Source organism: Panthera onca, assembly GCF_046562875.1.
Source record: "Panthera onca isolate mPanOnc1 chromosome E1 unlocalized genomic scaffold, mPanOnc1 haplotype 2 h2.Chr16_ul_8, whole genome shotgun sequence".
In the NCBI taxonomy this organism is placed as follows: Eukaryota; Metazoa; Chordata; class Mammalia; order Carnivora; family Felidae; genus Panthera; species Panthera onca.
Window position 1 is genome coordinate 679,193 of NW_027675822.1, and position 17,862 is coordinate 697,054.

Here is a 17,862-nt window from a genome sequence, read left to right on the forward strand (position 1 = left end):
GGATAGACCCTGTGATTATTATATAATGCCCTTCTTCATCTCTTGTTACAGCCTTTAATTTAAAGTCTAGTTTTTCTGATATAAGTATGGCTACTCCAGCTTTCTTTTGGCTTCCAGTAGCATGATAAATAGTTCTCCATCCCCTCACTCTCAATCTAAAGGTGTCCTCAGATCTAAAATGAGTCTCTTGTAGACAGCAAATAGATGGGTCTTGTTTTTTTATCCATTCTGATACCCTATGTCTTTTAGTTGGCGCATTTAATCCATTTACATTCAGTGTTATTATAGAAAGATACGGGTTTAGAGTCATTGTGATGTCTGTATGTTTTATGCTTGTAGCGATGTCTCTGGTACTTTGTCTCACAGGATCCCCCTTAGGATCTCTTGTAGGGCTGGTTTCGTGGTGACAAATTCCTTCAGTTTTTGTTTGTTTGGGAGACCTTTATCTCTCCTTCTATTCTAAATGACAGACTTGCTGGATAAAGGATTCTCGGCTGCATATTTTTTCTGTTTAGCACACTGTAGATATCATGCCAAGCCTTTCTGGCCTGCCAAGTTTCAAAGGAGAGATCAGTCACAAGTCTTATAGGTCTCCCTTTATATGTGAGGGCACGTTTATCCCTTGCTGCTTTCAGAATTTTCTCTTTATCCTTGTATTTTGCCAGTTTCACTATGATATGTCGTGCAGAAGATCGATTCAAGTTACGTCTGAAGGGAGTTCTCTGTGCCTCTTGGATTTCAATGCCTTTTTCCTTCCCCAGTTCAGGGAAGTTCTCAGCTATAATTTGTTCAAGTACCCCTTCAGCACCTTTCCCTCTCTCTTCTTCCTCTGGGATACCAATTATGCGTATATTATTTCTTTTTAGTGTATCACTTAGTTCTCTAATTTTCCCCTCATACTCCTGGATTTTTTTATCTCTCTTTCTTTCAGCTTCCTCTTTCTCCATAACTTTATCTTCTAGTTCACCTATTCTCTCCTCTGCCTCTTCAAGCCGAGCCGTCGTGGTTTCCATTTTGTTTTGCATTTCGTTTAAAGCGTTTTTCAGCTCCTCGTGACTGTTCCTTAGTCCCTTGATCTCTGTGGCAAGAGATTCTCTGCTGTCCTGTATACTGTTTTCAAGCCCAGCGATTAATTTTATGACTGTTATTCTAAATTCACTTTCTGTTATATTATTTAAATCCTTTTTGATCAGTTCATTAGCTGTTGTTATTTCTGGAGATTCTTCTGAGGGGAATTCTTCCGTTTGGTCATTTTGGAGAGTCCCTGGCGTGGTGAGGACCTGCAGGGCACTTCCCCTGTGCTGTGGTGTATAACTGGAGTTGGTGGGCGGGGCCACAGTCCACCCTGATGTCTGCCCCCAGCCCACCGCTGGGGCCACAGTCAGACTGGTGTGTGCCTTCTCTTCCCCTCTCCTAGGGGCGGGATTCACTGTGGGGTGGCGTGGCCCATCTGGGCTACTTGCACACTGCCAGGCTTGTGTTGCTGGGGATCTGGCATATTAGCTGGGGTGGGTAGGCAAGGTGCACGGGGGCTGGAGGGGCAGGCTTAGCTCGCTTCTCCTTAGGTGATCCACTTCAGGAGGGGCCCTGTGGCAGCGGAAGGGAGTCAGATCCGCTGCCGGAGGTTTGGCTCCGCAGAAGCACAGAGTTGGGTGTTTGCGCGGAGCGAGCAAGTTCCCCGGCAGGAACTGGTTCCCTTTGGGATTTTGGCTGGGGGATGGGCGGGGGAGATGGCGCTGGCGAGCGCCTTTGTTCCCCGCCAAGCTGAGCTCTGCCGTCCGGGGGCTCAGCAGCTCTCCCTCCCTTTGTCCTCCAGCCTTCCCGCTTTCTGAGCAGAGCTGTTAACTTCTGACCTCCCAGACGCTAAGTCGCGCTTGCTGTCGGAACACAGTCCGTCCGGCCCCTCCGCTTTTGCCAGCCAGACTCGGGGGCTCTGCTTGGCTGGCGAGCCGCCCCTCCACCCCAGCTCCCTCCCGCCAGTCCGTGGAGCGCGCCCCGCCTTGCCGCCCTTCCTACCCTCTTCCGTGGGCCTCTCGTCTGCGCTTGGCTCCGGAGACTCCGTTCTGCTAATCCTCTGGCGGTTTTCTGGATTCTTTAGGCAGGTGTAGGTGGAATCTAAGTGATCAGCAGGACGCGCGGTGAGCCCAGCATCCTCCTACGCCGCCATCTTCCGGAACCTTCTATTTCTGGGTTTTCTATTCTGTTACATTGATCTATGTGTCTTTTTGTGCCAGTACCATACTGTTTTGATTACTACGGCTTTGTAATATAACCTGAAGTCCAGAATTGTGATACCTCCAGCTTTGCTTTTCTTTTTCAAAATTGCTTTGGCTATTTGGGGTCTCTTGTGGTTCCATATAAATTTTAGGGTTTTTTTCTAGTTAAAAAATGCGTTGGTATTTTGATAAGGATTACAATAATGTACAGGTTGCTTTGGGTAGTATAAACATTTTAAGAATATTTGTTCTCTCAATCCATGAGCATGGAATGTCTTTTCATTCATTTGTGTTTTCTTCAATTTCTTTCATCAGTGTTTTACAGTTTTCAGAGTAGAGGTCTTTCACCTCTTTGATTAGGTTTATTCCTAGGTATTTTGTTATTTTTGGTGTAGTTGTAAATGGGATTGTTTTCTTCATTTTTCTTTCTACTACTTAATCATTAGTGTATAGAAATACAACAGATTTCTGAATATTGATTTGTATCCTGTGACTTTACTGAATTCATTTATCAGTTGTAGTAGTTTTTGGTGAAGTCTTTAGGGTTTTCTTTTTTATTAGTATGTTTTATTTAAACTTTAACAGTTCCCCCTCCCTTTTTTCTTGCCATTCATTTATTAAAGAAACTGGGTCATCTGTTCTAATATTTCTTACATTCTAGATTTCATTGATTATATCTCCAGGGTGTTCCTCAAATTTTTTTAAGTGTTTTATTTATTGTTGAGAGAGAGAGAGAGAGAGAGAGAGAGAGACAGCACAAGTGGGGCAGGAGCAGAGAGAGTGGGAGACACAGGCTCCGAAGCAGGCTCCAGGCTCCAGGCTCCAAGCTGTGAGCACAGAGCCTGATGTGGGGCTTGAACCCATGAACTGTGAGATCATGACCTGATCCAAAGTCAGACACTCAATCAACTGAGCCACACAGGCAGCCCTCCAGGGAGTTCTTTAAATGTTCCTCTACCACCTACACATTCTGTACACTAGGCAGACCTAAACACTTGATTAGATTTCAGGTTTGCTTTTTTTCCCCAGAAAGAATATTTACACCTAGTATCATGTGCTTCATATTGCATCACATGAGGAAGTGCATTAGCTTATATCTCTTTCTTTTTTTTTTGTTTTTTGTTTTTGTTTGTTTTTTTGTTTTTTTTTTTTTTTTTTTTTTTTTGTATCTCTTTCTATATGATGTGAAAATCTACATCTGGACTCTGATGATGTCATTCTGATCCCATCCATCATAATATTCTCTGTCAGCCTTTTACCTAATTAATAGTTTTTAGCAGCTATTGATAATCACTACTTAAACCCATTATTTCACTTGGAGTTGCAAAATGGTAAAAATTCTTCATTCTTCCTGCATTTATTAACTAAAATACTTCTGAAAGAATTCTCTCACTAGTTATTTGGATTTTTACTTTTTAAAAATCTGAAATCTGAATCACTTACATCTTCAACTTAAGAACAATGACTTAATTATTAGATTTATACAAAAAGAAATCAATGTTCAGTCTACAAATTTAGAAAAATATACAACTGTTTGGGTAACAACAAACATCCATATACTGGTATTGCAAAGCTCTTATTACAAGAATAATTCCTATTCTAGTTCAAAGACTTTTTCAACAAGAAGACTATATGACAATCTTGTAATTTAGAAGTAACTATGTATCATAGTCTCTTGGGCACCTGGCTGGCTCAGCGGGCTAAGCGTCTGACCCTTGATTTTGGCTCAGGTCATGATCTCAGGATTCAGGAGTTCAAGCCCCATCTCAGGCTCCGTGCTGATGGTGCAGAGCCTGCCTGGGATTCTCTCTCCCTCTCTCTCTGCCCATTTCCCACTTGCTCTTTCTCTCTCTCAAAATAAATAACTTTAAAAAAAAAAGAATCTCTGTACATCAACAGATGAAGTAAAGATAAGCACCTGTGGCAAATGCTATGTGGATATCTCTGAATCAAGAACAATATCTGCTAGTAATGGAAAGACTGCAGACCCTGGCCACCCCCATCCAAAAAAAAAAAAAAAAAAAAAAAGTTGTTCAAAAGAGTGTCTGGAGATTTTGAACAAATCCAGACAAGCATGAAGAAGCGTGTCTGGAGCTGAGCCATGGTGAGGAGTATAGATAAGACTTGTCTACAGAAACATAGAGGCTAATAGTCAGACAACAGGTGCTCTGCTCTCTTAAGACTACAAAAAGAGGCAGCTCAAAATTAGCTTGCACACTGTCTTTCCTGGGGTCTCCTCAGCAATGAAAAACTACAAGGCTCCGGGGTTTTCTATATAGAGTATCATGTCATTTGCAAATAGTGAGTTTTACTTCTTCCTTACCAATTTGGATGCCTTTTATTTCTTTATGTTGTCTAATTGCTGTGGCTATGACTTCCAGTACTATGTTGAATAAAAGTGGTGAGAATGGACATCCTTGTCTTTGTTAGCCATGGATTTTTCATATGTGACCTTTATTATGTTGAGGTGTGTTCCCTCTAAAACTACTTTGTTGAGGGCTTGTGTCATGAATGGATGTTGTACTTTATCAAATTCTTTTTCTGCATCTAGTGAGATGATCATATGGTTTTTATCCTTTCGTTTGTTGATGTGATGTATGACGTTGATTGATTTGCGAATACTGAACCACCCTTACATCCTAGGAATAAATCCCACTTGATCATGGTGAATGATTTTTTAAAAGTATTGTTGGGTTCTGTTTGCTAGTATTTTGTTCAAGATTTTTGCATCTATGTTTATCAGAAATATTGGCAGTGGTGTCTTTATCCGGTTTTAGTATCAAGGTGATACTCACCTAATAAAATGAATTTGGAATTTTTCCTTCTTCTATTTTTGGAATAGTTGGAGTAGAATAGGCATTAACTATTCTTTAAATGTTTGATAAGATTCACCTGTGAAGCCATCTGATCCTGGTCTCTTGTTTGTTGAGAGTTTTTTAGTTACTGATTTAATCTCCTTGCTGGTAATCATTCACTTCAAATTTTCTATTTCCTCCTGCTTCCATTTTGGTAGGTTATATATTTCTAGGAATTTATCCATTTCTTTTCAGTTGTCTAATTTGTCGGTGTATAGTTTTTTCTAATATTCTCTTATAATTGTATTTATGTGGTGGTGTTTGTTATTTCTCTTCTTTCACTGGTGATTTTGTTTGTTTGAGTCCTTTCTCTCTCTCTCTCTCTCTCTCTCTCTCTCTCTCTCTTTTGATGATGAGTCTGGCTAGTTTATCAATTTTGCTGATCTTTTAAAAGAACCAGCTCCTAAAAATCTATAAAGAACTTATCAAACTCAACTTATCAACTCAGTGAAGAAATGGGCAAAAGACATGAACAGATACTTACCCAATGAAGACATGGCTTCCAATGAAGATGGCTAACAGACACATGAAAAGATGCTCAACATCACTTATCATCACAGAAATACAAATCAAAATCACACTGAGATACCACCTCACGCCTGTCAGAATGGCTAACATTAACAATTCAGGAAACAACAGATGTTAGTGACATTGCAGAGAAAGGGGAACACTTTTGTGCTGTCGGTGGGAATGCAAACTTGTGCAGCCACTTTGGAAAACAGTGTAGAGTTTGCTCAAAAAATTAAAAATAGAACTACCCTATGATACAACTGCACTACTAGGTATTTACCAAAAGGATACAAAAATGCTGATTCAAAGGGGCACGTGCACCCCAATGTTTTTAGCAGTACTGTCAACAATAGCCAAATTATGGAAAGAGCCCAAAGGTCCAGCGACTGATGAATAGATAAAGAAAATGCAAAATATATATGCAATGGAATACTATTCAGCAATCAAAAAGAATGATATTCTGCCACTTGCAACAACGTGGATGGAGATACAGTGTATTATACTAAGGAAAATAAGTCAGAGAAAGATAAATATCATAGGATTTCACTCATATGTGGAATCTAAGACACAAAGCATGTGAACATAGGGGAAGGGAAGGAAAAAATAAGATAGAAACAGAGAGGGAGGCAAATCATAAAAAGATTCTTTTAAAAAAAAGTTTTTATTGTTTATTTATTTTTGAGAGAGAGAAAGACAGAATGTGAGCAGGGGAGGGGCAGAAAGAGAGGGAGACACAGAATCTGAAGCAGACTCCAGGCTCTGAGCTGTCAGCACAGAGCCGGACATGGGTGAACCCATGGACCTTGAGATCATGACCTGAGCTGAAGTCAGACACTTAACCACCACCCAGGTGCCCCCATAAAAGATTCTTAAGAGAGCGGGAAGCAAAGCATAAAAGACTCTTAATGGCAGAAAACAAAATGAGGGTTGATGGAGGGAGGTGGGCAGGGGATGGGCTAAATGGGTGATGGGCATTAAGGAGGGCACTTGTTGGGATGAGCACTGAGAGTAATATGTAAGTGATGAATCACTAAATTCCACTCCTGAAACCATTATTACATTATATGTTAACTAACTTGGATTTAAATAAAGTTTTTTTAAAAATTAAGGGGCACCTGGATGGCTCAGTTCATACGGCATCTGACTTCAACTAAGGTCATGATCTCACAGTTTGTGAGTTCGAGCCCCACATCAGACTCTCTGCTGGTCAGCACAGAGCCCACTTTGGATCCTCTGTCCCCCTCTCTCTCTGCCCTTCCTCCATTCATTCTCTCTCTCTCTCAAAATAAATAAATCAACTTAAAATCTTAAAAATAAATAAATACAACTTTAAAAATTAAAAAAAAAATTAATATGAAATTTATTGTCAAATTGGTTTCCATACAACACCCAGTGCTCATCCCAAAAGGTGCCCTCCTCAATACCCATCACCCACCCTACCCTCCCTCCCACCCCCCATCAACCCTCAGTTTGTTCTCAGTTTTTAACAGTCTCTTATGCTTTGGCTCTCTCCCACTCTAACCTCTTTTTTTTTTTTTTCCTTCCCCTCCCCGATGGGTTTCTGTTAAGTCTCTCAGGATCCACATAAGAGTGAAACCATATGGTATCTGTCTTTCTCTGTATGGCTTATTTCACTTAGCATCACACTCTCCAGTTCCATCCACGTTGCTACAAAGGGCCATATTTCATTCTTTCTCATTGCCACGTAGTATTCCATTGTGTATATAAACCACAATTTCTTTCTCCATTCATCAGTTGATGGACATTTAGGCTCTTTCCATAATTTGGCTATTGTTGAGAGTGCTGCTATCAACATTGGGGTACAAGTGCCCCTATGCATCAGTACTCCTGTATCCCTTGGGTAAATTCCTAGCAGTGCTAGTGCTGGGTCATAGGGTAGGTCTATTTTTAATTTTCTGAGGAACCTCCACACTGCTTTCCAGAGCGGCTGCACCAATTTGCATTCCCACCAACAGTGCAAGAGGGTTCCCGTTTCTCCACATCCTCTCCAGCATCTATAGTCTCCTGATTTGTTCATTTTGGCCACTCTGACTGGCATGAGGTGATATCCGAGTGTGGTTTTGATTTGTATTTCCCTGATAAGGAGCGACGTTGAACATCTTTTCATGTGCCTGTTGGCCATCCGGATGTCTTCTTTAGAGAAGTGTCTATTCATGTTTTCTGCCCATTTCTTCACTGGGTTACTTGTTTTTCGGGTGTGGAGTTTGGTGAGCTCTTTATAGATTTTGGATACTAGCCCTTTGTCCGATATGTCATTTGCACATATCTTTTCCCATTCCGTTGGTTGCCTTTTAGTTTTGTTGGTTGTTTCCTTTGCTGTGCAGAAGCTTTTTATCTTCATAAGGCCCCAGTAGTTCGCTTTTGCTTTTAATTCCCTTGCCTTTGGGGATGTGTCGAGTAAGAGATTGCTACGGCTGAGGTCAGAGAGGTCTTTTCCTGCTTTCTCCTCTAGGGTTTTGGTGGTTTCCTGTCTCACATTCAGGTCCTTTATCCATTTTGAGTTTATTTTTGTGAATGGTGTGAGAAAGTGGTCTAGTTTCAACCTTCTGCATGTTGCTGTCCAGTTCTCCCAGCACCATTTGTTAAAGAGACTGTCTTTTTTCCATTGGATGTTCTTTCCTGCTTTGTCAAAGATGAGTTGGCCATACGTTTGTGGGTCTAGTTCTGGGGTTTCTATTCTATTCCATTGGTCTATGTGTCTGTTTTTGTGCCATGAATATGATTCTTATATTAGGGTCAGCTATATTTTTGTGAACCTTGAAAGTGGTCAGGCTATTGAATAGCATCGATTGTGTTCTCTATTGAGTTCTACGATGGTGTGAATGTTACAGGCTGTGCTCCAAGGGAATTTTATAATTAGTAACGAGTCCCCAAACAATTGCCGCCCCCACCCCGCCCTCGCCGCTTCACAGTCTTGCAGGCTTAGAGACTGAGAAATCCTAGCTAAGTTTCAGAGGCCTTATTTGCCCATAAGAGTTGACCCTGGATTGGTCTCAGGCTTCCAGCCTGGACAGCTCTTGCAGTGAAAGTTGACTTCCCTGGTCATCAGGTAGAATCTCCATTAGCTGTCAATTCTGAGTAACAACCTTTAAGAACCAAACTAAACCTTTGGGTTGCTGACCTCTCCCTAACATGCTATGGTATCCCTTGTACACGATCAAAATGTTGTAGCTGTACTTTGCCTTAAGGGGAATTGTATTGTCTATAAGGGACATGGGCCATTTCTGCCAATAAACTGTCCAAGCGCATTCTCTCCCTCCCCCTCCCCCTCCCCCTCCCCCTCCCCCTCCCTCTCCCTCCAAAGCATTGTTCATCGTATCTGGTGGGATTTTGTTTCCGGGGAGTAGACACTTGCCTTGTTTCTAACATGAAGTATCAGCTATAGTCCATGGTCTGTATTCCAGAACTCACACTGACCTCTACCTAATGCCTTACTGTCTAGTCATCTGATTTTGAACATTGTTGTTTCCATAGTTTTAACTTCCTGTGTCATTATTCCTTAGTTCCTATCTCTTAAGATGATAGCGTTTTTGAACTACACAGTTGTTAACTTCATGTGTATTTTTTCACACATAGTTATGATTAAAAACTGAAGTGTGAGATGAGAAAACTTCTAGGGAAATGCTTTTATTTTCTGCTTTTATAAATAAAAAGAATGTCTAGTTATTGGGTGCTATCATTGTATACAGCTAGTTTTAGAACAAGGAAAATTCTGAATTGATCTTGTTAACTTTATTTTTTAAATGTTGATTTTTGAGAGAGTAAGCAGGGGAGAGGCGGAGAGAGGGGGACAGAGGATCTGAAGTGGGCTCTAGTGCTTACAGCAGAGACCCCAGTATGGGGCTTGAACTCATGAACCATGAGATCATGACCTAAGCTGAAGTCAGACGCTTAACTGACTGAGCCATCCAGGCGCCCTCTTTTTTTTTTTTTTTTTTTTTTCCAATCCTTATTCACTTTATTTCAGAAAGTGGTAAAATAGCTGTGGAATACAGACCCTGTGAAGAGATCACAGATGCCAGTACTGAAGACGAGCTGCAGGATTTAATTCAAGTATGTGGAGATTAAAGTTCAAGGGTGACATAGCCACTGTAGCCATAATGTAAAGCAACCAGCAGAATTTGGAAGACTTTGGCATTAGCTCTATCATCCTTTGGGAAATGTGAAACTCAAAAACTGCTTTTGACTGCAGGGGATTTCTGGGGCTTTTCCTGAAGTCCTGACCCTTGGCTCTGACCCCTTATTTGAAATTTGGAGAGCAAATTTCATCAGAGCACTGCCACAGTTGTGGACATAGGAGAGGACACAAGCCTTTTAGAGCTCCCCTCAAACAGAATCTCAAGGATTTGGGAACAGAGTAACTATGGCCTTAAATGTGATTATACTACAGCGTTTGAAACCATTATGCCATTCAAATAGGATGTATCACCCAGATGTCGGCATCTCATATATATCTTGCGTGAATATCTTGCTGAAGAACTTTTCTGTAAATCACTCACATGGATGTCCTGTTTTAGGGATGAAGTTGCCGAAATAATTTCTAAAAAAAATTTTTTTTTTACATTTATTTATTTTTGAGACAGAGAGAGACAGAGCATGAACGGGGGAGGGTCAGAGAGAGAGGGAGACACAGAATCTGAAACAGGCTCCAGGCTCTGAGCTGTCAGCACAGAGCCCGACGCGGGGCTCGAACTCACGGACCACGAGATCATGACCTGAGCCGGAGTCAGCCGCCCAACCGACTGAGCCACCCAGGCGCCCCGCCAAAATAATTTCTAAAAGAAAATAGTAATGTGCCACATACAGAATGTTAAAAAAAAAAAAAAAAAAGCAAAAATGTGTTTCAGCTCATTGAGAGCTTAATTTGGGGCTAGATTTGTGAATTTTTTTTTTAGATTTTTTTTTTTAATGTTTATTTATTTTTGAGAGTGAGAAAGAGCGTGAGCTGGGGAGGGGCAGAGAGAGAGGGAGACGCAGAATCTGAAGCAGGCTCCAGGCTCGGAGCTGTCAGCACAGAGCCCGGCGCGGGGCTCGAACTCACAGACTGCGAGATCATGACCTGAGCCGAAATCAGGCACTCAGCCAGCTGAGCCACCCAGCCGCCCCTCGATTTCTGAATATTTCACTCACCCCACAGTTGCAAAGTTTGTTTTGAAGGGAAGAGAGTGGAGAAAGAGAAGATGGTTACTTTCTGAAAAAGCACTGGAAGATTTTTCGTGCAAAATAATAATGTTAATTGAATCTAAATCAAACCAGTCGAGGAAACTTCAGACGTTTCCAAGTTTAGGCTTTGAGAAGTCTCGCTTCCTGGGGTGCCTGGGTGGCTCCATAGGTTGAGCATCCGACTCTTGATTTTGGCTCAGGTCACGATCCCAGAGTTTGTGGGGTCAGCCCCACGTCGGGCTCTGTGCTGAGCGTGGAGCCTACTTGGGATTCTCTCTGTCTCTCCCTCTGTCCCTCTCCTCCGCTCACGCTTTCTCTCTCTCAGGAAAAAAAAAATTAAAAAAAAAAAGTCTAGCTTCCTGAAAAAGGTGAAAAGATGAGAAAAAGATTCAGCATTGATGCTAAAGATTTCAGAAACCTGATTATAGCAACAGATCCATTCCTGCATGAGGCCAGTCTTGGAATCAGTTCCATATAAAAACTATTCCTGTGTGCTAGACATTGGGATTAAGATAAAAATCCCCTCTCTCTTGCATTTTACATGCTAGAGGTTGTGCCAGACCATAAGCAAGGACTAAAAATACATTAGAAAAGGGGCTGTGAAGGAAGTAAACTGAGTGCTAGTTGCAGTATTTCAAGAAAATTGTTTAACACGCTGACTATAACATCCTAAGTGCCTTCTCCATGTGGGCGCACAGAGTGGACCTCTGAAAAGTGGCCTTGTTACTTTTTCTAGATCAATGGCTATGTCCAGTCAAGATGAGATGGGGGAAGTTTTCCCACCCAGTGTAAATAAAGGGCTAGAATTGGTTTCCGGCCCTCTTTCCCAGAATGAATTGCTTAGCACTCCCCCCAAACTCCTCCTACAGACATTTAGGGGCCATCGCAGATTCAGTGGTAGGCCCCCATCTAACAGCGTGGTGAATTAATAATCAGCCATGGGTACTGAGAATTTAGAGGAAATGGCAACATTTTAGAATATCTGACTGTGAAGTGTGTTCTCCTCCCCATCGCCCTAACTGGTGCTTATTTTGCAGGTCAGCTACTTTTCTTGGAAGCAGTATGGCCAGGGGGAGGAAGAACGTCTCTCGGATTTAAGCTTTGAAGAGCAAGAGTTCAAATTGCTAGAGCTGGACTAGCATTTTTTAATTTCCCAGGATGCCAGGTCCTGTGGCTTCCTTGGAAGCTCTGCTCCACTCCCCCACCCTTCCACCCCTCAGAGCTGCGGGAGTGCGGGGCCACCCAGATCTGAGTCCAAGTACTACCTTGCTGTGAGCAGCCCCGGGCCGGGGAGGGGGGGGGAGGGGGGAGGGGGGGAGTGGGGGGGAGTGGTGGCCTTTGCAGGGTGGAGGGAGGCCTGGGCCCCAAGTGATTCTGGGAAAAGGGCCCGCTCTGCTGGTGCGGAGCCCATCTCCAGGGAGCTAATAAAGGTGGCGTAAATAAAGACATCATAAATAAAGGGTGGGACGTGGGCGGGGAGGGCGCACAGTTGCTAACTGCGCGTGCGCATCATGGGGCTGCCATAATGGTTTGGCTCCCGCTCAGGGCCCAGCGCCAGTACCCCACTCGCCTGGGTCGCTGCACCCCGGAGCCTCCGCGTGTCATGTCCCGGCTGCGCCTGTTGGCCCCACTGCTTCTCTTTATGTGGCAACCATTGTGGCTGCTGGTCCAGGCAGCTCAGCCTCCGGAGTGGGCCCTGGACCCTGCCCAGCTGACTTCCGACCCCCTGGAGGCGGCTGAGCCCTGGTCTTCTCACTCCTCTGATCCCCCGCCCGAATCGCCCCAGGCACTTACACCCCCAGCTGAGCCGGGGGGCTTTAATTACCTGGGGTCCTCTGCTCCAGCCCAGATGTTGGCCCCGCCTAAGGAGTTGACCGAGACTTTGGTTCCATTGCTGGACACGGATTCGTTTGGAGAACTACCCCCAGGGCCAGATGAGGATCTGAATCACCAGCTAACCCAGCATCAAAGGCTCCCAGAGGTGGTTCCAGTGCCAGGTTGGGATCAGAATCAGACCATAGCTCCGCCTCCTCATCTCAAAAGTAAGACTAAAACTGTAGGTTTAGATCAGGCCGAAGATCACCAGTCATTTGATTCCAATATGGGTCTCCTGTATCCTGAGGAGAACCTACCTATGGGTTTCCCAGGGGGACCAGATCAACTTCCAAACTTCTCTGAGGAGGCTGAAATTCCTCCACCCTTGCAGAAGACCCCACATCATCTAGAGTCCCCTGAGGAAGCTGAATCTTTTTTGCCCCAAGGGGAGGCTCAGGCTCAGCATCCAGAGCCCTCTGAAGAGACAGAACCATCTCTACTTGAGCAGGAGGCTCCATCTCAGCGTCCAGAGTCCCTTAAGGATGGAAATTCAGCAAACCCACAAGAAGCCCCAGCTGAGCCTTCAAGTACCCCTGAAGAGGTCGAACCTTCTTCAGTCCAGCAGGAAGCCTCAGCTCACCCTACAGAGGCCCCCGAGGAAGTGGAACCTTCTCCAACCCCCCAGGAGGCCCCTGCTCAGCCTCCAGAGCCATCTAAGGACATCATATCTCAACTGTTAGCACATCATGAAGTAAATGTGCTATCTCCAAGTCAGAGTGAAGCTCAGAAGCCAAGCTTCCCCAATGTCACTGTTAAACCTCTGGATCTTACCATAACTCTAACTCAGCCTGCGGAGCACCCTGAGGAGGCTGGACCTACCCCAGTCCAGCAGGAGGCCCCTGCTCAGCGTGCAGAGCGCCTCGAGGAGGTTGAACCTACCCCAGTCCAGCAGGAGGCCCCTCCTCAGCCTGCAGAGCGCCTCGAGGAGGTTGAACCTACCCCAGTCCAGCAGGAGGCCCCAACTCTAGTTCCAGAGTTCCCTATCGAGTATTTAACTCAACTTGCAGTAAGTGATGAGGTGACATCTCTACCTCTAGGTCAGTATCCAGATTATTTAATGTTTCCCAGGGTTATAGGTAAGCCTTTAGATGTGGAATTTACCACAACTCCAGGGCCTGATAAAGGTGTTGAATCTTCTATAGCCCAGCAAGAGGCCCCACCTCAGCCTCTTGAACATACTGAGGAAGCAGAACTTTCTCTAACCCAGCAAGAGACCTCGGGTAAGCCTCCAGAGGAGGTTGAGCCTTCAAGTGAGCAGGAGACCCCAGGTCAGCCTTCCGAGCCTCCTGGGGTGATTGATCCTTCTCTAAGGCAGCAGGAGACCCCAGCTCAGCCTTCAGTGCCTCCTGAGGAAGGTAAGCCTTCTCTAAGCAAACAGGAACCCCCAGCTCAGCTTCCAGACCGTTTTGGAGAAGCTGAACTTTCTCCAACCCAGGAGGAGGCCTTAGCTCAGCTTGCAGAGCTCCTTAATGAGGCAGAATCTTCAACCCAGCAGGAGACTCCAGCTCAGTCTCCAGGGGAGATAGAATCTTCTGCAACCCTGCAAGAGCAACCAGCTCAGCCTCCAGAGCTGCCTTCCAGGGAGGTGGAACCTTCTCCAACCCAGCAGGAGCACCCAGCTCAACCTCTATGGCATCATAAGATGACAGTTTCACCTCCAGGTCACTACCATGATCAACATTTAAACCTGCCCAATGTCAGTGTGAAACCTCCAGATGTGCAGCTTACCATGACTGCAGAACCCACTACAGAGGTGGGACCTTCTGCAGTTCGGCACGAGACTATAGCTCAGCCCTCAGTGCCTCTTAATGTGGAACCTTTTGAAACCCAGCATGAAGCCCCAACTCTGCCTCCACAGTCCCCTGAGGTTGAATCTTTGCCAGTCCAACAGGAGACTCCAACGCAATCTCCAGAATCTACCACACAGGAGAAACTTCCAACACAGCAGGAGACCCCAGTTCAGTATCCAGAATATCCTGGAGAAGTTGAACCTTCTACAACCCAGCAGGAGGCCCTAGCTCAGCAATCACAGGCCCCTGAGGAGGGTGAATCATCCTCAACCCAGGAGGAGGCCCCGACTCAGCTTCCAGAGGCCCAGGAAGAGGGTGAACCTTCCCCTCTCCAGGAGGAGGGCCAGGGTCAGCACCCACAGGCCTCCGAGGGGAGTGAACCACCTACAACCCAGGAGGAGTCCCCAGCTCAGCATCCACAGACCCCTGAGGAGGTTGAATCTTCAACCCAGCAGGTGGCCCCAGCTCAGTTTCCAGTCCTCCAGGAGTCCCCAGCTATATCCCCTGAGCCCCCTAAGGAGGTGGAACCTTCTCCCACACCTCAGGAGCCCCCAGCTCAGCCTTCAGAGCCCGGTAATGAGGCAGAATCTTTTCCAACTCAGCAGGGAGCCCCAGTTGTATCCCCTGAGCCCCCTAAGGAGGTAGAACCTTCCACACAGCAGGAGGCCCCACCTCAGCCTTCAGACCCTCCTGAGAAGGTGGAACCATCTCCAGTCCAGCAGGAAACCCTATCTCTACCTCTCGAGCCACTTAAGGAGATAGAACCTTCTCTAACACAACAGGAGGTACAAGCTCAGCCTTCAGAGGCCCCTGAGAAGGTAGAACCATCTCCAATTCTGCAGCAGTCTCCAACTCAACCTCCGGAGCCCTCTAAGGAGGCAGAAACTCCTCCAGCCCAGCAGGAGGCCCCAGTTCAGCCTCCAGAGCCACCTGAGGAGGTTGTAGCACAACCTCCAGTCCATAATGAGGTGACAGTTCCACCTCTAGGACAAGAGCAAGCTCAGCATCCAAACTTGCCCAATGTTACTGTTCAGCCTGCTGACCTGGAGCTTACTGTAACTCCAGAACCTACTGTGGAGGCTGAGCAGTCTACAATCATGCAGCAGACTCTAGCTCCTCCAGAGGACACTGAGGCGACACCTCCACATCCAGAGCAGGTCCAGGCTCAGCATCCAAATTTGACTGAAGTCAGAGTTCAGCCTTTAGACCTGGAACTGACCATAACTCCAGAACCCACTACAGAGGTTGAAACTTCAACCACGCAAGAGATCCCAGGTCACCCTTCAGAGCCACCTAAGGAGGTTGTAGTTCAGCCTCCACTGTTTCAGGAGGTGACAGTTCCAACTCCAGGTCTGGATCAAGCTCGTCATCCATCGTCACCTAATGTAACAGTTCAGCCTTTGGACCTAGAGCTTACCATAACTCCAGAACCCCCTATGGAGGTTAAAGCTTCTACAGCCCTGAAGAAAACTACAGCTCCTCCAAAGGACCTTGAGGTAACATTTGCACATCTAGAGCAGGTTCAGGTTCAGCATTCAACCTTGAATAAGGCCACAACTCAACATTTGGACCTGGGGCTTACTATAACTCCAGAATTCAATAAGGAGATTGAACTTCCTCTACCTATGCAGGAGACTCCAATTCAGCCTCCAAAGCCACCTGAGGAGGTTATTGGAGCTCAACCTCCAGTATATCAGGAGCAGACTGTTCTGACACCAGGTCAGAATCAAGCTCAGCATTCATCACTCCCCAATATAACAGTTCGACCTTTGGACCTGGAGCTTACCATAACTCCAGAGCCCACTGTGGAGGTTAAAACTTCTACAGTCCTGAAGAAAACTACAGCTCCTCCGAAGGACCTTGAGGTGACATTTCCACATCTAGAGCAGGTTGAGTCTCACCATCCGACGTTGACTGAGGTCACAGTTCAGCCTTTGGACTTGGAGCTTACCATAACTCCAGAATCCACTACAGAGGTTGAACCTTCTCCAGCCATGCAAGAGACCCCAGATCAGCCTCCAGAGCCGCCTAAGGAACTTGTAGCTCAACCTCCAGTATATCAAGAGGCAGCAGTTCCAACCCCAGATCAGGATCAAGCTCAGCGTCTGTGGTTGCCGAATGTAACAGTTCAGCCTTTGGACTTGGTGCTTACTGTAACTACAGAACCCACTACGGATGTTAAACATTCCTCAGCCCTGCAGCAGACTACCGCTCCTCCAAAGGACCTTGAGGTGACATTTCCACATTCAGAGCACATTCAGCATCCAACCTTAACTAAAGTCACAGTTAAACCTTTGGACCCAGGGCTTACCGTAACTCCAGAATCCACTACAGAGACTGAACCTTCTCTAACCATGCAAGAGACCCCAACCCAGCCTCCAGAGCCACCTAAGGAGGTTGTTCAGTATCCGTCCCAACAGGAAGTGACAGTTCCTACTCCAAGTAAGGATCAAGGTCAGCAACCAACATTGCCCAGTGTCACAGCTCATCGTGTGGACTTGGGGCTTACCATAACTCCAGAACCTACTACAGAGGCTGAACATTCTACACCCGTGAAGGAGACTACAGCTCCTCCTCCAAAGGACCTTGAGGTGACACTTGCACATCCAGAGCAGGTTCAGAGTCAGCATCCAAACCTGACTGAAGTCACAGTTCCACCTATGGACCTGGAACTTACTGTAACTGCAGGATCCAGTGTGGAGACTGAACCTTCTCCAACCATGCGAGACACCCCAACTCAGCCTCCAGAGCCACCTAAGGAGGTTGTAGTTCAATATCCATTCCAGCAGGAAGTGACAGTTCCAACTCCAAGTAAGGATCAAGGTCAGCATCCAGCATCACCCATCATCCCATTTCGTCATGTGGAGCTTACTATAACTCCAGAACCTATTACAGAGGCTGAACATTCGACAACCCTGAAGAAGACTACAACTCCTCCCCCAAAGGACCTTGAGGTGACACTTGCACATCCAAAACAGGTTCAGAGTCAACATCGAAACCTGACTGAAGTCACGGTTCCACCTATGGACCTAGAAATTCCTGTAAGTCAGCAACCAGAGTCATTTGAGACAGGTTTTCCTCCAACAACTGAACATCCTGTGGTGCATTTTGTAAAGTATACCTCAGAAAAGGCATACACAACTTTAACTTGGCAACCAGAACAGAATGCCACCACAGACCTCAAAATATGTGAGCGCTGTACCTGCAAAGAGGAGACACTGTCGTGTGTTGGTCTCAGCCCACAGCAGAGGCTCCGCAGAGTGCCCGTGCTGGAGCCCGACACCTACAACGGCACCTTCACCATCTTGTAAGAATCGCCTTTACTTGTTTGTTCTCTGCCTCCTGCTTGACATGGCAGTCTCTTCCTCAATGTCGCCCTGGGCCTTCCTCATCTCCCCAACCACGTTGACTGACTTTCTGTTTTTACCTTTT

General features: G+C 45.6%; 1 protein-coding gene across 7 annotated transcripts in view; it reads left to right on the forward strand.

Moving 5' to 3' along the window:
- Positions 1-12,353: 12,353 nt before the first annotated feature.
- The window catches only part of LOC144615369 (uncharacterized), a 48,014-nt gene continuing 42,505 nt past the window's right edge, over positions 12,354-17,862 (forward strand). For all 7 annotated transcript variants that reach the window (XM_081794882.1, XM_081794885.1, XM_081794884.1 and 4 more), the window contains exon 1: positions 12,354-17,737. In XM_081794882.1, the coding sequence (XP_081651008.1) occupies positions 12,369-17,737 (5,369 nt within the window). In that variant the 5' untranslated portion in view covers positions 12,354-12,368. The remainder of the gene's footprint in view (positions 17,738-17,862) is intronic.